This window comes from Erythrolamprus reginae, chromosome 1, assembly GCF_031021105.1.
Source record: "Erythrolamprus reginae isolate rEryReg1 chromosome 1, rEryReg1.hap1, whole genome shotgun sequence".
NCBI lineage: Eukaryota > Metazoa > Chordata > Lepidosauria > Squamata > Dipsadidae > Erythrolamprus > Erythrolamprus reginae.
In genome coordinates, this window is record NC_091950.1 from 34,613,643 (window position 1) to 34,638,176 (window position 24,534).

The 24,534-nt window shown below is 41.4% G+C and overlaps 1 protein-coding gene across 3 annotated transcripts in view; it reads right to left on the reverse strand.

The window, feature by feature from the left end:
- Positions 1-24,534, reverse strand: part of MAP4K5 (mitogen-activated protein kinase kinase kinase kinase 5) — a 129,498-nt gene that overhangs the window by 18,275 nt on the left and 86,689 nt on the right. For all 3 annotated transcript variants that reach the window (XM_070749142.1, XM_070749136.1, XM_070749128.1), the window contains exons 9-23: positions 22,659-22,731; positions 20,784-20,915; positions 20,602-20,664; positions 20,102-20,183; positions 17,665-17,781; positions 16,281-16,359; positions 15,110-15,168; positions 13,775-13,833; positions 10,920-10,964; positions 8,998-9,040; positions 7,971-8,169; positions 5,832-5,929; positions 2,679-2,720; positions 1,846-1,930; positions 1,672-1,751 (exon numbers count right to left, since the gene is read on the reverse strand). In XM_070749142.1, coding sequence (XP_070605243.1) covers positions 1,672-1,751; positions 1,846-1,930; positions 2,679-2,720; positions 5,832-5,929; positions 7,971-8,169; positions 8,998-9,040; positions 10,920-10,964; positions 13,775-13,833; positions 15,110-15,168; positions 16,281-16,359; positions 17,665-17,781; positions 20,102-20,183; positions 20,602-20,664; positions 20,784-20,915; positions 22,659-22,731 — 1,256 coding nt within the window. The remainder of the gene's footprint in view (positions 1-1,671; positions 1,752-1,845; positions 1,931-2,678; positions 2,721-5,831; positions 5,930-7,970; positions 8,170-8,997; positions 9,041-10,919; positions 10,965-13,774; positions 13,834-15,109; positions 15,169-16,280; positions 16,360-17,664; positions 17,782-20,101; positions 20,184-20,601; positions 20,665-20,783; positions 20,916-22,658; positions 22,732-24,534) is intronic.

The following is a 24,534-nucleotide window of genomic DNA, read 5'->3' on the forward strand; positions in this document are numbered from 1 at the left end:
TGCTGTTAATATGGCTCTGCACTACACCCTATAACATATTGAATCTCCAAAAACTTTTGCAGGGGTCCTCTTTATAGACTTTAGTTCAGCATTCAATACCATCACATCGGACATTCTTCTAACTGAACTAAATCAGCTAGTGGTATGTGAAGGGACTTGTAAGGAGATTACAAGCTTCCTAACAGACAGGAAGCGGCAGGTGAAGCTAGGCAAAATCACTTCAGATACCTGTACAATTAGCACTGCCTCCACCCCCTGGCTGTAGTGCTTTCACCATTTCTCTTCTCTCTATGTACCAATGGTTGCATCTCAAATGATCCAACTATTAAGCTAATAACTATTAAGCTAATACAACAGTGATTGACATCACTTGAGACAATGATGAAACCGCATACAGACGGGAGGTAGCCTCATGGTGTGACCGGAACAATCTGGAACTGAACATACTCAAAATCATATGTTCAATACAACAATACAACACAATATCAACAGTAGAAACCTTCAAATTTCTAGGTTCTAAAATGGTCACCAAACATCAAAAATGTCATCAAAAGAACACAAGAACATTTTTCTGCACCAAACTAGGAAGCTCAAATTGTCCAAGGAGCAGCTGATACTGTTCTACAGAGGAATCATTGAGTCTATCATTCGCACCTCTATAACTGTCTGGTTTGGTGCTGCAACCCAACAAAACCGACACAGACTTCAGAGTATAATCAGAACGGCAGAAAACACAATTATTATCAACCTACCTCCCGCTGAGCACCTGTATACTGCATAAGTCAAAAACAGGGCTGTGAACATATTTACATGCCTATACAGCCAAGGCCTCCGCCAAAGTGCCCGACAGGTCCTCTGGAAAAATTCTAAGCACCCACAAGGTCCACCAATCACCTGGGACGAGCCTGCTAAATTCTGTGGCTTGGTGTGTATATGAAACACATATAAATATGGGGCGCAGCTTCCATCATGTGTTCTCTTGACTTTTTGGGTTTCCACCCTGTAGACATGCCCGAAATGATGGGAACTTCTGAATTATCCTTGCCTAAAGACAAGGCTGCAAAGCTGAAAAAGTGTCCCTTTCACTTTGCTGATTCCACAACAGTTCTAGAGCACGGCTCGGGGCCTAGATCCAGCCTTCGGGGTGCTTAGATCTGGCCAGTGGGGATGTTATGGAAACAGTGAAGGGCCGGCCTGCAGTGCCTGTGCCAGCGAAAATGGAGTGTGCAGCCCTCCCAAGCTCTGTTTTCGCTGACAGAAGGTGGCAGGAGGCCGGCGCAGCCAAAAATGGATCTTGGGAGCCTGTTTTCGCTGGCAGAGCACTTGGGACGCCACAGGCACCCCCAACACGAGTGATATCAAGATGGCCATAGTCCCTCAGTCCTCCAGGTCAAACACAACCCTGATGTGGCCCTCAATGAAATTGAATTTGACACCCTTGGTCTAGAGACTAGAAAATCCAAAACGAATCTCAAACTACCCCAGAGTCCTTCGGGATTGGGCGGCATAGAAATCGAATAAATAAATACAAAGTACTACCCAGCTTTCTTGCCCACATCCATGACATTCTTAATTTCCCTCCTGAGAAACAAGCATCACTTTTTACCTGAGTCTCTCCCTCCCCAGAGAATGACCACCTCCATCTGAGACTCAGAAAACATTCTCACTTACCTGTTCCATGGTAGCTTCATGCAGCTCATTGAGATTCAGCGTGTAAATGCCCTCTTCAGTCCCAAAGATAATATACTGATCTGTAATACAGTGGAAAGACAAATTGGCTTAGCTACACAATTTGAAAAAAAATAAAATTAACAAAGGATCTCAAATATAAAGCAATTTTTTTACCTTTGGTGTCTGGGTGTATCCATGATGTAGCACAATTGATCTTCAAAGGGCAGCCATCAAACACTTTTGAAAAACATGCTCCCATCTAGAATAGCATTAGTAAAAAAAATACATCCCAATTTAACAAATGACAAGTTCCTATTTCTTCTGGACAACCATTTGTCTAGATTGCTGTAGGGTTTCCTGCTTGAACATGAGGTTGGATTTGAAGATCTCCAAGGTCCCTTCCAACTCTGTTATTCTGACCATTATTACTACCTTTGACTGGTACAAACAAAGACTAATGAATCTCTGGGATGAGAGAGAATTATAAAATGGAATGAATCCTGAACTACTATGTGGAACTTCCACACCATAAAAAGATTTTATATCTAACAATTCCTTTGTAATGGGAGGGTGTCTGTTTCTATCTATTCCTCCCCCCCCCCAAAAAAGTCTATAATTTGAGAATGCACAGGACAATGATGAGGGTTAGTTATCTACTATTTTTAAATACTTGTTTCAGTGGACCCACACAAAATATTTATCTATATTACTTCTAGTTTCAGAGGTGGGTCTGTTCTATTAGCCAGTAAGATCTCATGGTGAGGCCAAAGACTCACAATCTTCACTCTTATGCATGTTTCCCAATCATAAAAGTGAGAAAGGTTGAGGGCATACATCTCTTTGAAAGACTCCATGCTAGTTAAAGAGAAGGATGGTGGCTAGGAGCCAGAGGAGGGGAAGAAAACAATTTGTATTGGGGAGAGGAGAAAGGGTGTAGATAAAAGAAAGTTAAAAATTTAACGGCAGAACAATATCAACACACCTTCATTTTAATTGAAAGAACTTACCAGCACTTTTGGCGTTGGTGGAAGGCCATTGATCGCTGGCTTCTGTCAACAATAATAGCAAAATGCCAAATTTTAATTCAATCTGAAATATTTCTAGCATACTTTAGTAGGGGAGGGGGAAGAAATACTGTCAAGAATGAATCAAAATGTTCTGTTCTTGTTATTTATGGGATTGCTTAATAGTTAAATTTACATGTGTATTAGGATATTCTGCCAAGCTAGGCACTCAGGGTGCTTTTATGTTTGCTATATGTCAACAATGAATGTGTTTTCTTGGCAGAATTCCTCCTTACAAAGAGATTCTTGTGCCAGGCAAATTGCTTTTATCCTCCGGAAAAGTATCATCTGTGCATGTTTTTGAAGTGTTTAATTTGAGCCTTAGTGAACTGCTGCTTGCGAGAGCTTGCTAAAGAAATAGCCCTTGAAGCGTTTATTTAAAATATTTAAAATGAAGTAAATATATGTTAGTAAATGGATTTAAAAAACAATGATTTCCAGGATTGCTGGAATGTTGAGTTGCAACAATTGGAGAAAGAGGTATGAAGAGGTTATGTAAGCAGAGGAGGGTTCAAGTCCCCCTTCATTCCAAAGCCTCAGTGGGTGGCTTTGGGTCAATCACTCTCGGCCCCAATCACTTACTTTACAGAACTGTCATTGTGGGGATAAAATGAAGGGGAGCCCTACATAAGCTGCTTCAATGATTGGAGGAAGATAGGTTGAAGAAAGGTAAGAGATACTATTGAAGCCTCGAATGAGTGGGAGGCATTAGTGAAAGAGGAGGAGTGCCAATGCTACAGAGCACTGCACACCAAGACAACTAGACACAAGAACAGTTTTTTCCCCAACGCCATCACTCTACTAAACAAATAATTCCTTCAACACTGTCAGACTTTTTTCTAAATCTGCACTTCTATTTCTACTAGTTTTACTCATCGTTCCTATCATCCTTTTCCTCCCACTTAGGACCTTATGACTGTAACTTATTGCTTGTATCCTAAGATTTTTATTAATATTGATTGTTTCTTCATTGCTTATTTGACCCCTATGACAATCATTAAGTGTTGTACCCCATGAATCTTGACAAATACAGTGATCCCTCGATTAGCACGGTCTCGATTAGTGCGAAACGCTACAACACGGTTTTTCAAAAAATATTAATTAAAAAATACTCCACGGTTTTTTTGCTATACCACGGTTTTTCCCACCCGATGACGTCATACGTCATCACCAAGAGTCACTTCTCTGTCTCTTTCTCTTTCTTTCCTGTCATTCTCTGCTTCAATCATTTTCTCATTTCTCTTTTTTTCTCCCCTTTTTTCTATCATTTCTCTCTCTCTTTCTTCCTCTCTCACACTCTCTTCCTCCCTCTCTCATCTCTTTCTTTCCTTCTCTCTCTTTCCTTCCCTCTCCCCCCCTCCACTTGCCCATGAGAAGAAAAAAAGCAACCTCTGCCGGGCAGCTCCCCTTGTGCCCCCGCTTTGTGCCTGCCTCTTGTCCCTCTCTTTTGGGGATTTTTTTTTCTTTTCTGTCTGAGTGCGTCTGTGTGAGCGCGAGAGAGGGAGTGCGTGTATGTGTGTGTGTGTCTGTTGCGGCTTGGGCTGGTCGGCCTCGGAGGCGGGAGAAGGCGAAGAGGTAGCAAGCGGGGAACCCGGCGGGGTGGATGGCGGCGGTGGCGTGTGTGTGTGTGGTGGCCGCCTTCAGCTTGGGGTCGCCGCCGGCGTGCTCGAAGGACGCGCCGCCGCCCGCCTTGGAGCCCTCGAAAGCCTCGTCTTCTGTGCTCTGCTCGCCGCTGCTCTCCAAGCGGGGCGCAGCGGCTGGGAGCGCGCGCCTTTTCTCCCCTGCGTGGATCCTGGCTAGCCGTCGCGCCTCTCTTGAAGATGGGGAGCCTGGCGACGCGCTGTTTTCCCCCACCGAGGACAATCGGGGTAAACTCTTTTGGTTGGGAACCAACCGGCCCGGTGCTCTTTTGGCTCTCTTGGGGTTTCCCCTTTGCCTGGGCAGCAGGAAGACCCAGGGAAGGTTCCTTTGGCCGCCCAACAGCTGATCTGCTCCGCAGCGCGGCAGCAGCGAGGAGCCGAAGATGGGGTTTCCCCTTTGCCTGGGCAACGGGGAAACTCCATCTTCGGCTCCTCGCTGCTTCCGCGCTGCGGAGCAGATCAGCTGTTGGGCGGCCAAAGGAACCTTCCCTGTGTCTTCCCCGCTGCCCACACGCAAACTCCACCATCTGCGCATGTGCGGCCATGGAAAAAAAAGGGCGCGCATGCGCAGATGGTGTTTTTACTTCCGCACCACTATAACACGGAAAATCGATTAGCGCGGGAGGTCTTGGAACGTAACCCCCGCGCTAATCGAGGGATCACTGTATATCTTTTTCTTTTATGTACACTGAGAGCATATGCACCAAGACAAATCCCTTGTGTGTCCAACCACACTTGGCCATTCTATTCTATTCTTTCTAGGCCTTCAGATTTGTAGCTAGCTCTAAAGAAGGGCTCGCTCGTTGACTTGGACCATCTTCTCAACCCAGAACTTTCCAGAGAGATCTCAAATCTCACACTATTCGGAACTCTCTCTCTCTCTCTCTGTGACTATGTGTGTGTGTACTTACAGATGGAACAATGCCACAGCAAATAGAGAGTTTCAAGGATGGAAAAAATAATTCTTTCCTTTGCTTACATTTCAGCCAACTCTTCCCTCATTTGAGTGCGCCCCCCCTTTAGATATTGATCTCCCCACCATTATTACTTTTATATGTAATTCAACTGGTAAACATATTTAGTACTCCTGTCTCCTTCTATTTTCGTCACAACAACCCTATGTGGAGAATTGGGGTGAGAAAGAGGGACTGGCCTAAAGTCACCCAGTCGACTTTCATGCTTAACGCAGGCCTAGAACTCAAAAGAGCTTCCAGATTTCTAGCTTGGTGCACAAGAAATAGTACAAGGGCAGACTAGATGGACCGTGAGGTCTTTTTCTGCCGTCAATCTTCTATGTTTCTAACCAAGCCAAGCTGTCTCCTTTTTCTTGCCTGTCCCTCTGTAAGCACTGATGAACAACAAAGGACAGAGTGAACCAACCAATTATTTTTTTTGGACCTATCAAACAGCAACTTAAGTGTCCACATGTTCCAGAAGAAAAGATACAAATGCCCACCATGAATTCCCGCTTCTCCTTTTTCCGTGGCAGCTGAGGCATATGGCCCAATCCCTCGGCATTTTCCTCAAGATGCTTCGTCACAGTGTCCCCGTTGCCTAAACAGCAAGAATTGTAGATAGGAGTAAGCCCCACATGAAGAAAAACAGAAAAAAATAATCTGAATCGGGTAACGTAAAGAGGACAATTATACCCTCCACCTTGTCCCGGCACCGTAGCGTTAGAGTGAAAAATTCGCTGGTGTTCCAGGGGATTAAGAGCCACTGGGAATCTGCATCCCTTCACCCAGGAAGATTTTCATGTCAATGGGGAGACGAACCCAATGTTAGTCATGAGCTCCAGAGGTGGCAGCTACTGCTCTGCAAAGCTACATTTTTCCTCCCTGATAGTCCACTGCTCTGCTGGGACCAAGAAATACGAGGAAAAAGAGGGAAGAACCAGTTTTTTTCCCCTTTTTCCTAAGATCTTCCTCCATTTTTTATACATTATTCCTATTTTATGGCTTATGCCAAGGTGTCAAAGTCAAGGCCCAGGCTGGATCTGGCCTGTGGAGTGCTTAAATTTGGCCCGTGGTACCTCTGCCAGCCAAAATGAGTCACGAGGGTGGGTGCGTGCAGCCCTCCCACAGTCCATTTTAAGCCTCCATGTCCACCTGCAGCACTCTGATGGCCAAAAATGGCCACACAGGGGCCTCCGCATGATCTGTTTTTGACCAGCACTGTTGTATGAGGCTGTGGAGGCTGACAATGGGCCTTGTGGGGGCTCTGCGCCCGGCTCCTGGCCTCCCCCCCACCTGGCTAGTGGAGAACTATAATGCTGATCCAGTCCTCCAAGACATTCAGTTAGACACCCCTGGCTTATGCTGTAGTTTTTGTGAGTGCCCTGCTTGTTAATGGCAAGTAATTATGCTGCCAATCATTGGTATCATGAATGAAAAGGATTCTAGGGGCACCAAAGAGGGGTTTTGAGGCTTCTGCCTGCAGGAAAAGTAATTTTTGATAGTCTGCTGGATATTATACTATTGATACTCCCAGGAAATGAATAAGCATAGAAGACAACATTTCCACTTGCTACTCTCGTAAAGTCTACAAGAGCACATGATTATGATTAAATGAAGTGTTTTTATTTTTAGTAATACTATGAACTGTCTATCACATTTTTAAAAAACTGACTTAAAATTTAAGTTCTTCTGCATTCTTATGCAGAATTGTTTTGGGCATTACAAGTTAAAGAAGTCATACTATATGGGAATGATGGTGAACCTTTTTTTCCTTGGGTGCCAAAAGTGTGCACATGCATGCTATCGTGCACGAATAAGTGCCCACACCCATAATTCAATGCCCCAGCTCCTGCGCATGTGACCCACCCATGCTGCTCTGCCCCCCATGTATGTGCGTACACCCCCGCTCCCCCATTTCCCAACTTCCAATGGGCCCAGTAGGTACATTTTTCGCCCTTACCGGGCTCCAGAGGCTTCCCTGCAGCCTGGGTAGGGCGAAAACGGCCTCCCCCACCCCCTAGAGGCCCTCCAGAGACCGGGAAGAGACCGTTTCCTAACTTCTGATGGGCCCGGTAAGCCCCTTTTTTCGCCCTCCCCAGGCTCAAGAGGCTTTCTTCGAGCCTGGGGAGGATGAAAATGCCTCCCGCCCTCCGGAGGCAGAAAATGCCCTCCCAGAGCCTCTACGTGAGCCATAAATCAGCTGGCCAACATGCACATGTGCACTGGAGCTGAGCTAGGACAAAGGCTTGTGTGCCAGCAGATATGGCTCCACGTGCCACCTGCGGCATACACCTGTACGTGCCATAGGTTCTCCATCACTGCTATATGGCAAAGTCAAAAATATTCCTATTGGGGAATAATGCACTGAGATATCCACCCACAAGTACCATGGACAATTTTATACTATCATCTTCCCTCTCTTTTCATTCTGAATATTTTCAGGGTAGTTGTAGCCAGTATCTGAGCATTCAGTGGTTCAATTTGGAAACTTTCTGCAAATATCTCCTTTAGTATTTGTTTCATCTTACATATTTCGGGAGGTCCTGATGAAAATGAATGAACCATGAAGCTAAGAAAACTTTGCATATACTGTTGAGCACGGCAGAAGTAATCCTCATTCAAGGAACAATGTTAGTTACCCAAATCAGTGTATCTGGCTGTGAGTAGACCAGGGCTGCTGACACTGCTGCTCATGGCAAATACAGGTGGTTCTATCTGAGGTCCACAAACAGGTATGCTTTGTCTCCGGTGACCTGGTGAGGCTTGACTTTGGAGATCGGGACAATACTTGATCGTCTGGGACTTCTCATTATCCATGAAAATTTCTTCTAATCGAGGCTAAAGCAGAAACATAAAACATGAATGTTGCTTTTCCCCTGGACATTTTCTATTCCTGAAGATGTGATCAGGCTTAACCTGTTCCCTCTTTCCCATTCCTGAGCTTCCCTTTATGCCCGATGTTTCTCCAAAATAGCCTTCCTGGCATATGAAACATAGAAACATAGAAACATAGAAGTCTGACGGCAGAAAAAGACCTCATGGTCCATCTAGTCTGCCCTTATACTATTTTCTGTATTTTATCTTAGGATGGATATATGTTTATCCCAGGCATGTTTAAATTCAGTTACTGTGGATTTATCTACCACGTCTGCTGGAAGTTTGTTCCAAGGATCTACTACTCTTTCAGTAAAATAATATTTTCTCACGTTGCTTTTGATCTTTCCCCCAACTAACTTGAGATTGTGTCCCCTTGTTCTTGTGTTCACTTTCCTATTAAAAACACTTCCCTCCTGGACCTTATTTAACCCTTTAACATATTTAAATGTTTCAATCATGTCCCCCCTTTTCCTTCTGTCCTCCAGACTATACAGATTGAGTTCATTAAGTGAACAGAACCTCTATACCTCATCTTTAAGTTACTCTTCAACAGCACAATTTTTAGCATTTTACCCGGAAAAAGAATAAGTAATTTTTAAACAGTGTGAAAACTAGATGTCTAGGTTGAGAATAAAAACTAGAGGAACAGTCCCTGGTAATGTATGACCAATTGCAATAAAGTGAACAATGGATGGTACATAAAACCTTACTAACTTTTTAGAAAATCTTGTTCCTAAAAAAGTTCCTCAGTATGCAACTATTGATTCATGCTTAGGGATATGCAATTACCTTTGGAGGCAGAGGAGGGGGTCCAGCTCTTTTCAATGTTGATCTAAAAAAAATCCAACAAAATTGTTTATTATGAAACAAACAAACCTTGGGATAAATGGTACAACTGGATTGAGAACAGAATAATTCAAAGAGATGACGAGAGATTAAAACATGACAACAGATGTACTAATGTTTAATAAGATAAATTCATTTTACTTTTTCATTGATGAAAGTAACTAACCAAATGTGAAACTGTTGCATACTGATTCAGAAATGGGTTGTGGTCTGCATGTGAAAATATTTTCTCTTTTATTGTATTTGAAAACCTAAATAAAGATTTTTTAAAAAGTGTTTATTCCCCTCTAGTAAGGTAGCAAGCAACATTATTGCAGGCATCAAGAAATCATTATTGCTTGCAATGTTAAAAAAACTGATTAGTTGCCCAGCATAGTTAATTTTGCAATAGTGGCTTCTTTCTTTCAAATGGAATTATTTGTTAAGTAAAGAAGCAAACAGTACTGATGATTAGTAAAATAAAAGTACACAAAGATTATCCCTCTGAGATTTCTTTCCCCTACATAAATGGGGGGTACATCATATAGCTGAGAATACTTTAATTCTACCCCCTCCTGCACAAAATCCGCAGACAAAAAAATTATCTCAAATTTCTCTGGTGTTCCTCAAACCTACATCCTACTATACATGTGTTGTTCTACTCTTAGAGATACGAATAAAAGACCTTTAAAAGTCGTCTAGTTCAGCATCTATGAGTGCAATCTATAGCTACAATATCCCTGAGAAGTGGCTTCTCATTAAGAAACTACAAAGGAGGAGTTCCAAGGTCAGTCCATCAAGTCCAATATGAGCTGGTACCAAATATATTTCTCACAGGACTATGTGGAAAATGAAAAAAAAATGGTTTTACACTACTTTAATCCTTACACCAATACCAGCCTAGGCTGAACTAAGATTAATTTAGTCAAATGTTTCATTGATTTAAAAAATAATGCACTAGTAATAGCTCTGAATTTATTTATTTATTTATTCAATTGTTGTGCCACCCTTCTCCTTAGACTCAGGGTGACTTACAACATGTTAGCAATAGCACTTTTTAACAGAGCCAGCATATTGCCCCCACAATCCGGGTCCTCATTTTACCCACCTTGGAAGGATGGAAGGCTGAGTCAACCTTGAGCCGGTGATGAGATTTGATCCACTGACCTACAGATTTACAGTCAGCTTCAGTGGTCTGCAGTACAGCACTCTACCTGCTGTGCCACCCCGTCTCTTTGTCAGCTCCCCCCCCCCCCAGCAATTAGTAATTAAAAATTAAGAGCCTCTTGAAGCCCACATGCGATTTGGGATGTTTTGTTTGCATCTTGATAGACAGTGCAATGTAAAGTTGCAAAATGATAGAGATCACTGTAGGAGGGGGAAAAACCCCGCCACTGCATGCTTTCTCAAACATGTCTATGGAGATTCTCAGTCAATTAGGTTATGGCTGTCCCAAAGGTGATTTTTCAAGAGGCCACTGGACTCTTTGTTTTTCCTTCCTTCCTCATCCAAGAAACAAAGAGGAGTAAATAAGTTTCTTGGATGAGAAGCAAAACATCTTCAAGGAAAAACAAAGAAAGTCCCATTGCCTGTTGAAAAAGCACCTCTGGGTTTCTCAGAAGTGGCTAAGCACACTGAGAAGTTGTGGTCTTAGAGAACAGCTAATTCCTTAATTGTCATTGCAGCAAGTCTGCAATGCAGGTAGAAGCCCCTTCCAGGACCATCTGTTCTTCTGAGTATCTTTGTGTTATAAATCCTTGGTGCAAGAAGCGAAAGATCCAACATGATGTAGCTTTTCTCAGTGTGGAACGAACAAAAGCCCTTTTTGGGACAACGATTACAACATCAGGCCGTAAAGATAAAAAGGTCAGTCAGAAAGCACTTACTCCTCAGCATCTTCATGGCCATCACCAAATTTGGTAAGATGTCCCCTAAAAGAAATGTTTACAAAATTAAAAAGGAAGAAAAACATTGTAAATCAAAGTTCAGCTTGAGCGAGTGCAGCTGAATGGCATCTATTCCTGTGACAGTTGAGAAGGTCGTGGCCAAGTTGGCTGAAATTTGCTCTATAGAAAAAGATAACGCATAAAGGAAACCTGGAAGGGGTATAGAATCTCTGTGTCATCCAGGATCCATGTAACAATTATATCTGAAAGGAAGTTTTGCTCAGGATTTATCTTCAAGCTTCAAAGGCTGAGAAACAATGATCTATGACAACCTTCCCTGGGACTGACTCTCGCTGCTGCGTAGGCAGGAATTGCATTTGGAGTATTGCTGTATCTGGCTGGAGCAAACTAGTTTTCAAAACTTTGAATTTTCTCAACTTAGCACTTGTATTATAAGCTTCCTTCACCATTCTTACAAGTTCACGATTTCTTTGGCCATCATAAACTTGGCTCAATTAATAGCCGGCACTACACCTCCAGCAAAAAACATTATTGACCAAAGTTTTGCTCAGAATATCTGCGGACAGAAGAATTTAAGGGGAAAATATTAATAAGAGTTTGCTATGGTTAATCCTCCTTCGGAGATAGCTTAACAACTAATTCAGAAGAGAAGCAACATGCTAGCTGGAAATTGTATTCAGTGAAACTCAGATTTAAAGTAAACTCTGTTTTCATTGGAATTCTAGCTAGTGAAATGATCCTTTCACATAGAGCCGTAGCCTAATAAAGTCATAAATCAAAGCTGTGTGCTTTTTAGTGAAGTCCAAGAGTGCAAAAAAAGCTGCTCTGAAGCCAAAATTAAAAAGGCTCATTTTTTATTGCATGTTGGTGACAATATCCAGGATTTCAGGCTTCCAAAACCCCAAGCATTTCCTGTTTATGCTGCTGGGCAGAACATGATCTCCAAGGGAGTGGAAATCACATTTGCCTGACTGGACATTAGGGGCACTCTTGTATTCTACTTTATCACTGCAGCTGATGAATGTGTTAACACCTGGCCTTTTTGATTTATTTGAAGAATTCATTCCATCCAAAGCAGCAATGAACGCTAGACATGAGCCCAGAAGCTTCTATTTACTGCAAATGCTTTCCTTATCAGTTGTATGATCCTGGAAGTTACTGCAGGACACGGCAGCCCAAAGCAACTGAAAAGGTAAAAATACTCTTACACAATCAGAGAAAGCCATCAGGCGCCACAAAAATATTATGAATATTAACAAACCAAAAGGGAAATTCAAAACCACTAGCATTACAAAGCCCCTTTCCTTCAGTGGAAAATAAACCCGCTACACTATAAAGGAATACATTTATGATGTATTCCTCCTTACATCAGCTTTCCCTGTATTTTCTTTGGTATAAAACCCCGTCAAAAATAGTAAATTCCAAAGGCATTTCTCTTCATTCTTTGTGATAGAATCCACTGTGATTTTATAATTAGTAAAGAGTTATGAAAAAAAATAGTAAAACTATAATGTAATGGACTGGCCAAAAGAGGAATGTACTTAAGGAAAGAATGACCACATAAATAGAGGTTATGCTGTAAGGCCCAATTCAAGGCTTTTTAAGGCAAAATTATTTTACTATGATGGGCTGCTTCTGCCATAGAACTAGTAGTTTTCTATCTGCATGGTGATATGAGAAACCTCAAAACTCTTCCTTTAACCTATGGGATCTCAGATGATCTGACTAGGATCTATTCTAAAGAACAACGTTTCCTGGTTGCAGGAAAATACAGACATTTAATAATACTGATATCAGTCTCCCACAATTTGGTGTGATCTAGAAGTGTTGGACTTTCTCTCACTAAGCTGAGTTTACCCAGGAGAATGGCAGTGAGTATCTAAACATCCCTTATCAATTGCTCAGAACGTTATGAAGAATTCAAAATTATTTCTCATTCCCTCAGGGCTAAGTGTAAAGAGAATTGCTCTCTTGTAAAGAAGTTGCCTATAGGGCTAATATACCTTGGCTGTGAACTAAAGAGACAGCAGCAGCTGTATTAAACATGCCTGAGGTTGAAAATGCAGTCCAGACTGAGAAACAAATTATATACTCTCCCAATAGATTCCATCCTGTGTATCCAATGAGGTTTCTACAATCACCTGTAACACAATGCCCTTGTCTCTCATTCCATGCTATGAGAAGCAGCACTAGGCAATGAGAATATGTTTTAAAACTATTCATACTTCTGGAGTTCTTATCCTTTAGAACCCCCTGATCGGGCAAACTGCACCAACAGCCGTAGCGAGCAAAGTGCTTCCTGCAAATTTCCATAACCTCAGAGCAGAGAAATACAAGTTGAAGCAAATATCCAACAGATTGGCCATGCTGAATGGAAGGATAGGAGCATCCTGCTGCTTAAATGATTGGATCACAGATGGACCACATCTGTAGGATGATGGACCACAACTGAGCCTCCCACCCTTGTGATGGACACAGAACAGACAGGTTTTAACCCCCCCTCCCTTGCCCATCCATCATCCGTCCATCCGTAATACAGAAAATAAATGGGCTTATTCATTCCTTCCATCCATCCATCCATCCGTAATACAGAAAATAAATGGGCTTATTCCTTTATTTTAATTTTGGTGCCAACCATACTGCAGAACAACTCTGAATAGCACCAAAACCAAATTAAGTAAATAAATAATGCTGAAGGTGGGGATAGATGAGTTTTTCTCTCAAACTCATATTGAACAACATTTACAATCTCCAATATCTGCTCCCCTAACTTTGCTCTCAATTAGCATGAAAATCCCCACTATTTATTCAGGACAAAGCCATGCAAAACTTACTTGGCACCATCAGTGAAAGGGCTCCAATGTGAAGCAAAGGGCGCTCCGGCTGGTATTCTCTGCCAATACATAAAACTGCAGATGAATAAACTTCCCAAGAGGACTCAATCCTCCAAAACAATGATTAGCACTGCTGCAATTAAAATGGAAGCTTTATGGATACAGTTACAGCTTAGGGAAATTAGACACAAGACTGGTTTAGTTCTGGTCTGCAAAATTCAAGCAAGACAAGGCACAGTACAGTATAGTAGGTATTTGGAGGAGAAGCCAGGCTTCGACCTCACATAGCCAAAAGCAGGTGCCTTAATGGTAGAGACTAATAGTTTCAGTCCTCACTTAACCCAAGCTATTCCTCCCCCGTGCTAGCCCTCCCCCAAGCTATTCCTCCCCCGTGCTAGCCCTCCCCCGCACATGCGCACAACTTCCCCGCTGCCCCCCCTCCCCCGCGCATGTACACAGGTCTCACTGAAGCCTCCAGACTCCTGAAATCTGGGGATGGTGAAAACAGACAAATGGGCTAAACAGAAGTTTGGAAATTAACTTCCGGTTGACTCGTCGGCCTGCTTTTCACCGTCTCCAGGCTTCAGGAGGCTTTCTTGAAGTCTCCAAAGTGCAAAAAACAGCCCAACGGGCCAACTGGAAGTCTGCTTTTTGAAACTTCCAGTTGGGCTATTGGGCCATTTTTTGCACCCAAGAGGCATCAGGGAAGCCTCCTGAAGCCTCTGGAGGGCAAAAACAGCATTTCCCAAAGCTTAAAATCAGCTGGCCGGAGTGCGTATGCTCACTGGAGCTGACATAGGGCAATGCCTTGCGTGCCCTCCGATATGGCTCTGTGTGACACACTTGCCATAAGATCGCCATCCTGGGTATATGGTCTCCTGCATGAGCAGGGTGCTAGTCTAGAAGACTTCCGAGGTCCCTTCTTTCTCATTCTGAATGAGATACAAGGGAAGGGGAAACCGATAACCCCATTAATGCTTTCAAATTCTGGATGCCTTAACAGAGTAGCAATGAGACGCACAATTGGGAGTCCAACCACAATTATGGAATGCATTTTAGATCAGCCTTTCTTAACCTCAGCATCTTTAAAATATTTGGCTCAACTCCTAGAATTTCCTAACCAGGATTGTTGTGAAATAAACAAAATAAAATAACCCAAATAAAAAAAAAGAATATTATGTATCTTTAATCTGATAAATTCCACTAATTCTTCTTTCTTTCCTGATTAAATTTAGTAGAATACACTACTTACTAGAATCAAGATTATATGAAATGAGTTACTGCAAATTAAAATTACAGAGAGGGCAGAAGGAGGAAAAATTAGTCAATTCATACCATTTCATCCCGGGCTTCTGTCTCTTTCCTTAAAGGTGGTTCAAACTGCAACTTGTCAACTACAAAACATTGGATATTTGCAATTTTAAACATAACATTTTCCTGTTGTTGTTTTTTAAAAAGTTCAAACGCTTGTGTACACACATTACACACACAAACACAGAATTATAACAGAACCCAATCTATCAAAAGCTCATGCACATCAGCATTGCCAAGGGAAGCTCTCTCCTTTAAAATAATAATTAAAATAGGATGTACATCTTCTTATATGATAAAACTAAGAAAATTAGAATATATTGTTCCACGTTAAAATATAAATCATTTTATATTAATTGACTCGTTGGCTTCCCCCAGGATATTTTTTCTTCTCCTTTTTTCTTTCTTTTTAAATATGGAACAGTATGTTGCAGAAGAGTAAACCGATTTGGTGGACTGTGAGTTCCAGTCCTCTCTTAGGCATGAAGCTACCAGATGATTTGAGGCTGGTCAGATTCTTTCAGCCCTAAAAGAAGCAGTGGCAAAACACTACTGGAAATATTGCCAAGCAAATGGCATGGAATTATCCAGGCAGCCACTAGACATCAAGACTTAAAAGCACATCTCTGTGCACACACCCACAAAGAATACTTATGTACATGTGGATGGTTAAATGATGTGGATTTTAATAACAGGGGTTTTGTTTTGTTTTTGGCAAATGTGAAAATACCAATTTTCTGAGCGAATAGTGATATTATGGTAAATATTTGGTCATAACACAGAGCAAGGGGTTGTTCCTGTTGCATGAAGCTTTTTCAGTGGGCCTGCTTCCTCGTTCTGCTATGACAAACCAAACATAAATGAATTTACTGTGAACAAATGTTGCTTGGGCTATTTTTCCAAATTTTTGCTCAACGGAAAGCCAGAATGATTAAGGAAGTTCAGCACCGATTGGATGGCAGAATATTTTCCCCTTTTTTTTCCCTTGGAGATCTTAGATAATAGCCCAAGAAGATACCCTCTATTCAGTGTATAAGTTTAGAATATTTTATTTCATTCCTCAAAATGCTCTTCTCCAAGGATACTGAGAGTTGTTAGACCATCCAAGGACTACTTCAAAGATAAACCCTTGTATTTGATTTAGTACATGACAGGGTGAATACTACTTTACTTTTTAAATGTATTGGAAACTCACAATTTATTTCAGATGCTGTCCTTTCGGCTCTGACATTTCTGTTGGTAGAGCGAATTGTGTGGCGAATAATAGGGTGTGGCTAGAGGATTCAGAAAAGTAGACATTCAGAGAACCTCCTGAACTTAGAAAGACCTTCCCCCACAATTGCAATTCTCACATGTTTTTGCAGCTGGGATTTTTTTTTTATACCAGTGGTTTGTATATCAAGTTTCCAAGAGTTCATTTAAGTTCCTGGCTTTATGAACCTTCGCATAATATTTTTTTAAAAAATTAAAAAGCCCTAACTAAATATTTTTAAAATAAAGACTTTTTAAAAAGATTTTCGATCTAAAACATTTCACTGTCTGTAATAGTCTGATGCCAATTTATATAAGGGATGTAAAGCAACATTTATATTTTTAAATGTCAATCTGCCAACTACACAAATTGGCAGATTGATCAGGGATTAAAAAATAGGACAAGGGACAGGACATAAATAAGATAAACAAAAAAAGCCAGAGAAACCTTAGAATTGGGTAATTTCATATCAGAGATTTTTAATAATCTGATATTAATATTACATTGCAGAATATTGAAGAATCTATAATTTATGTACTCTTCTAAGTAACTAGAGGTAGCCTTTGACTTAACTACTATTCATTCAGTGACCATCTGAAATTAAAACAGGGCTGAAGGGACTTGGATTGTGCCTGACATTAGAGCAGCCTGTCCACACTAATACTACTACTACTACTACTACTACTACTACTAATAATAATAATAATAATAATAATATATTAGATTTGTATGGAGCCCCTCTTATAACCACAGGGTTATAACTTATAACCACAGGGTTATAAGTAACTGATGATGTTTCATTTAATGACCACTTAATTCAACCACCAAGATTCCAGTTCCAATTGTGGTTGTAAGTTGAAGCCCACTTATAAACAGTAGCTTTCTATGCACATCTTCAAATCATTTTCAGGGACAGACCCACAAAGAGCTCATCTTTATAGCCAAGAGAGCATTCTTTGTCTGGGTGTCCCCATCAGCCTCTGAGCATGAAACTGCCTAGCTCAGGGGTCCCCAATCTGTGGGCTACCAGGCCGCGTGAGTGGCTGGCCAGTGTGACCCCTCCAGTCATGCCAGCATCGTTGCGAGTGACGCGGGGATGCTAGCATTGCCAAGTGTTACACGGCAGTCATGGCCTGCTTTGTGTTGCACATGCCCAGTTTGCACTGCGCATGCAACCTTGTTCTTGTGCATAAGTAATTGAAGGTACCTCTCCCCCTGCCTCCAGCTGCCAACCGGAGAAAGGTTGGGGAATTCTGGCCTAGCTGACACACAGCTTTTCCATTTCATCCGAAATAAGACAAGGGGAATTGGAGGAAGAAGAACTCACCTCAAAATCATCATCATCTGTCTCGGTGTAGTGGGGGTGGTTATCAGGATTGTTCACTTTGTCCAAGAGCTCAACAGCCAGAGAACGAGAAAGTCCAGGCTGCCCAACAAAGCTATGCTAAAAAAAAAAATACATTAGCATCAGAGAACAGATCTAAAATATTTGTAATGCAAGTTAAAGCATTACAATTATGGGATCGCCTCCGCCCTCATATCTCGTTGCACCCAGGAAGGGCCCACAGAGTCGTCCTTCTCCAGATCCCGTCCAATATTGATTGGCGGGAACTCAGGGAAGAGCCTTCTCTGTGGCGGCTCTGACCCTATGGAATCAACTGTCCCCAGAGATTTGGACTATCTCCTCCCTACCAGTCTTCCGGAAAGCCGTTAAGACCTGGCTTTTCCGGCAGGCCTGGAATTAGATTGACTGTAATGTATGTATGGTTCTTTTTATGATGTTATTACTATATTATTGATTTTATTGTTGTATTTTGATTGCACTTCATTATTGTTGAATTTATGTCTTTTTTTAGCTGCTCTGAGTCCATTTTGGAATGAGCGGCATATAAATACAATCAATCAATCTTTTTTTTCTTTAAAACCTCTTTTCTTAAAAAAAATTAGCAACAAAAACTCCTGGAGAGAACATTTCATGCTCAATACAACTAACAAACCATTCAGTCTGAACCAGAAACCCACTAGCAATTGTTTGTATAGTGTTTTTCCTTTAAGCATACATATACAGTGGTACCTCTACTTAAGAATGCCTCTACTTAAGAACTTTTCTAGATAAGAACTAGGTGTTCAAGATTTTTTTTGTCTCTACTTAAGAACCATTTTCTACTTAAGAACCCGAGCCTGGAAAAATTTCTCAGGAATTTTGAGAGTGGCACGAAGGCCCAGCCAGTTTCCTTCCATTCCCCCTTTAATCCCAACCATCTTGGGCTTTTCTGGGCTGCCAGAGGAGCCTTTTGGTGGTGCTTAATGAGGCTTTGGCAGCCCAGAGCGAATGGAGGGAGGCATCTGCTCCTCCTCGCTGCCTCAGAGTCCCTCTTTTTTTTTTAAGCCTTAAAGTTTTGAATTTTTTTATTCCCCTCACCTCACCTTCTTCCTTTGGAAACGACTGTCCTCCTCTTCTTCCTCCTCCTTATTTTTTTATTATTATATTATTATATTTATATTATTATTTATTAGATTTTTATGCCGCCCCTCTACGTAGACTCGGGGTGGCTCCTCCTCCTCCCACCCAAATTCCGAGCTTTTATTTCTTTCCTAATGGGTTTGCATGCATTATTTGCTGTTACATTGATTCCTATGGGAAAAATTGCTTCTACTTAAGAATGTTTCTACTTAAGAACCTGGTCACGGAACAAATTAAGTTCTTAAGAAGAGGTACCACTGTATAAGTCGCTTGCTGCTTCTTCAGCTCTGACTGAAAAGTGGAGGATGGTTTATAATCCTTGGAGTCATCTGGTCATTTGCATTTTTTCAGAGAGTCGCTGAGGCCACTTGGAGATTTATCTGTGCCCTCAGGTTCACCAGAATACTGAAAATGGCTGCGGAAATGCTGAAAAGACTAAACAGGAGATAGGTGGAATCATATCCCTCCCCCTCTGTTGAGAGAGGGCTGTTCAATCTTACTGCAGATCGGTGGTGGGCTCCTACCGGTACAGCTAATTGCGCGCAGCTCCGTGGCTCTGGTGCGCGAATGTAGGCTAATTGCATGCAGCTCCATGGCTCTGGTGTGCAAATGTAGGCTAATTGCATGCAGCTCCGTGGCTCTGGTGTGCGAATGTAGGCTAATTGCACGCAGCTCCGTGGCTCTGGTGCGCGAATGTAGGATCGAGCGTAATTTTGCTTCCTGCAAAATTGTGGGACGCATGGATGCATTGTGGGACGCATGGATGTGCGTTTCGGAGAAACAAAAAGTCTCACTGAAATGTGTGCGCTCTTGTGAGATTGGCGCACCAGAGCTGTGGAGCTGCGCACAATTAGCCGTATTGGCAGGAGCTCACCACTGCTGCATGTGGCCTCTTCGACCCCTCTTTCAAACTAGCGGTCCTCTCATTCCAAAAATTTGCTATCTTCAAAAGAGTGACCTTCGCATAATTCTAATTTACATAATGTCAGTATAAGAAGCTTGCCCCTTTCTGCGATGTCCAGGCAATTTTCTTTGTTACAAAAGAAATCTAATTTCATCAACATTACATGTAAAAAGGACAATTTAGTTAGCAGGCTCGACATATAACCCAGTAGTAATTCAAAAGGATTTATTATAAAAACAGCATGCCTGACATTTTTTAAGAGTTACATTTAACAGCCTTTTCAAAAACAGAGGGCCTCTTGATCTTTTGAAAGCTTGAATGTTTACTCCATTAGTTGTGATGAGACTTTCATGTTAGCGCCACCCCCACCCCTCCAGGGAAAAAAACCCAACTTACTGTCAGAAGTCTGTCAGCAGTTGGCCGCTTCTTTGGATTTTTTGTAAGTGCTACTTTAACAAAATTATGGAATGTTGAGGACCTGTAAAGCAAATGAAAGGTGCAATTTTTGGTAAAATTGGTAGTTAACACGGAACGAATGTATAATGCAGGGATCTCCAACCGTGGCAATTTTAAGACTTGCAGACTTCAACTCCCAGAATTCCTCAGCCAGCTTTGCTGTGCTGGCTGAGGAATTGTGGGAATTAACTTCTGAAAGTCTTAAAGTTGCCAAGGTTGGAGACCCTTGATATAATGGGCTAAATAATAGTCCATTATTATGAACTAAAAGGAAGTAACAAGTATGGTCTTTCCCAACTGGTTGACAATTTTCAGCATTCCATTTCATATTCTTGCTCCAGTTAAGTCTCATTCCTCAGGATAAAAGATTTTTCTTTGGTATTTTAACCTATCTCAATTTTCTGGTAGCTCACAAAAAAGGAACACTGCTCAAGACTCACCATTTTGTTTTTTCTTTTAGCTTTGGAGGTTGAAAGTTACTTTTGGACATTAGAAAAAGAGCCCTGAAAACAAGAAATAGGCATGTTTAGAACATTTTTTTTTCTGGTACAGTAACCCTCTTCCCCGCTTTAACTCTCGCACAGTTAACAATGGAGAGGACTGTCCTGTCTTAACTACAGACCTCATGGGATGAAGGTCAAACATGGGTGGTTGCAACTCTCCAAGCTCAATTGCTGTTATGCCCACAGCCCAGATGTCACAGAGTTGGTTGTAGCCGCCGTTCTTTTCTACAGCTGCCACTTCCGGAGCCATCCTTAACAAGAGAAATACTACTGTATATTAGAAAGCAAGAACAGGTCAAAACCTCTCTAACAACATAGATCAGGGGCGTCAAACTTGATTTCGTTGAGGGCAATATCAGGGCTGGGTTTGGAGGTCAGGGTGGGTGGGGCACTTGTGGTGGACTGAGCGCTCTGCCAGTGAAAATTTATTTATTTATTTATTTATTTACTGGATTTGTATGCCGCCCCTCTCCGTGGACTCGGGGCGGCTAACAACAGTGACAAAAAACAGAATGTAAAAATCCAATACTAAAACAGCTAAAAACCCTTATTTTAAAAACCAATCATACATACAAACATACCATGCATAAATTGTAGAAGCCTAGGGGGAAAGATTATCTTAATTCCCCCATGCCTGACGGCAGAGGTGGGTTTTGAGGAGCTTACGAAAGGCAAGGAGGGTGGGGGCTATTCTAATCTCTGGAGGGAGTTGGTTCCAGAGGGTCGGGGCCGCCACAGAGAAGGCTCTTCCCCTGGGCCCCGCCAACCAACATTGTTTAGTTGACGGGACCCGGAGAAGGCCCTCTCTGTGGGACCTAACTAGTCGCTGGGATTCGTGCAAAAATGGACTTCTGAGTTCTGTTTTCAGCTGCCATAGCCTCCTGCAACCCTCTGCCAGCAAAAATGGAGCTCAGGTGCTCCATTTTATCTGACAGAAGCATGGTGGGATGGTTCTTCACTGTTTCCAGGGTGGCCTCGTCACCGGTCAGATCTAAGTACCCCCGTGGGAAAGATTCGGGCCCCGCGCCTTGAGTTTGACTGACCTAGATTCACTGAGCAACACATTATGAGTATATGCAGTCTGATACATATAAAACAGCCTACATTTTTTTTTACAAACTATCAAAGCCGAATGAACCTGCCCTGCCTCTTGACTTGCCATTGTTGTGTCCCTGGTTTCCTAAATCCAGCCAGCTAAAAGCAGGTTTCTCAAGTTCCCAGTGCGCTGATGTGAGGCATTTTCTCCTTCATGGGTTACAAGCTGTGCGGGCCTGAACTTAATGCTGTTTATATTGATTCAACACTCATGGAACTTGAGGAATGTACTGAAAGTTATGACAGGCACCATTATGGAGACAATCTCAAGTTTCAAGAAATGACAATCTGGCCCATTCAAAAGCACATGAGATCAGTTTTTCCATAAATAAGGCTTTCTGCAAGCAATTCAAACCTACTTCTGTTATCACGAAGACTAGGAGATTTATCTGATTTATATACTGTATGTGTACTTGTTTATAGTAAGGTAGAATTCTCACATTTCAGCGAACAGTATTACAACTTGTTTGCTAGATTGACTCTAAACCTATACATCAATGTTTGTATTCCAAAACTCATTGTTTGCCGTTTCTTTTCTATGCATGTGAACAGTGCTATGTATGAAATGAAATTCATGCATATCCGCTATACCAAAATGTATTTCCTGGATTGTGAAAATGATTGCACCTAAAGCCCATATGTTCCTGTTTCCACGTTACCCTCCTTACTTAACTAGAAACTTTTGGTGGACTGAAAGCTGCATTTAGCAGAAGATACTCTACATAGAGTCTGTCTATCCAACAACGGTGTAGAAGGATATAACAGTCTACAAGCTGCTGTTTTCGACATGGTGTAACCTTAGCTGAACAATTCTATTTCGGATTTTTTTATAGCACAATCAGGAAACCTTGGTTCAAGGTCAGTGGCCCAAGTTTAAATAATCCCAAGGAATTTATTACCAGTAAGGGGTGCCAATAAATGACTTCCTCTTTGCGATGGTGGCTGTTATTTTTGCTGCTACGCCAAAGTCAGCTGCAGAAGGAAAAAAATTGAAGACATTTTTAGAAGTTGCCTTCCATTTCATGCATATACCCAAGATAATGTTTAGATATCAGGGATATGTAAGTGCCAGAGCCTTCAGGTAAGTAGGTCATACTTCATCTAGAACTAGTGCTGAGAATAAGAACTTTACTGATTCTGCTACAAACATCAATCTTAGTAAGTAAATGAATAGAAATAGAGTTACTTATATTTAGTTCTATAGGACATACCAGAGTCGAAGCAAGTTCTGCTAAGACATTGCAGTGCCTTCTGGTTATTTTGCCACAACTTGGTGCACTGACTGATAAAGAAGCATTTAGTTTATTTGCTGCACCAGGGACAGATTGTGAGCTCAAAGGAAAATAATGAATCAGTCTCAATGCCTTTAAATTTCTTAAGCCTTAGTTATACATGGAATATAGATACATTTTTCTCATCTTTTTTCTTGCTTCCAGAACAGCACAGCATCTCATATTCAGTTTCCCACTATCACTACAAGCATTTTGGAGCTTGAATCCAGCTTATTGTGAGAGAAAGCTCTGGCATGGAAAAAAAGATTATGTGGCTACTGAGAGTTAATATTATTTAATTACGTTAATGGAGCATAATCATTAATTAAAGCCTTGCCCACCACAATTATAAATCAGAGTGGCAGATCTTGTCTTAAATTTAAATTTACCCTCCACCAAGGGTAAATTGGTGGGTAGCACTGTTATTTTGTTCTGTCTTGTAAAATGGGAAAAAAGAACATATACTGTAAATTGGAGAACTGAACCAATATTCTAGGATTCCCCTTTATGACCAGCATTCATTACCAAGATTCATAGTAACTATGAAGTAATAAAAAGGGTGATTCTGAACATATTCAAATATATACATTTTCTTTTACTACTAAATAACAAAAACACTGCTCCTATGCATCTGTAACCAGGAGATGTAAACATCAGGCAGTTTAGCTAATACATTGGTACGTCTACCTAAGAATGCCTTGACTTATGAACTTTTCTAGATAAGAACCGGGTGTTCAAGATTTTTTTTGCCTCTTTCCAAGAATCATTTTCCGCTTACAAACCCGAGTCTCCAAAACTGTAACTGGAAAAGGCAAAGCGAAGCCTCCATGGGGCCTCTCTAGGAATCTCCTGGGAGGAAACAGGGACATAAAAGGCAGGGAGAAGCCTCTACCCTCCCTGCCGTTTCCCCAATCGCACACATTATTTGTTTTTACATTGATTCCTATGGGAAAAATGGCTTCTTACAAACTTTTCCACTTAAGAACCTGGTCATGGAACGAATTAAGTTCGTAGGTAGAGGTACCACTATACATGAAATGGAGATCTGGCACCTTCCTTTTTAAGGAAAGAAACATTCTTAAGATTAAGGACTATAATGAAACCATAGTTTCCCAAATTCAGATGCAATACAATTCTACAGACTCACAAATAGACATCAGATTTTCTTTAAAACAGTATAAACCCCATTATCTCTTATATAAGAGAGTTTTAAAATGCATTCCTCATTAAGGTAAAGGAGAACGCTACTAAACCAATGATTAAAGCCAATTAGGAGTTTTTATTGTGCTCTATATTTGGCTAGATTTAACCATTACTGCTTTTTATGAATTTTTTTAATCTTCCTGCTATTGTATTTGAAGTTGTCTTTATTATGCCCTGAAGACTTCAATTTATTATATTTCATTGTTTTTATTGCAATGATCTACTTGTTTACCAAATTTGTCTTTAAGTATTGTATATTTTATATTTCTAAACTGTGCCATTTTTGTTGATTAAACATTAT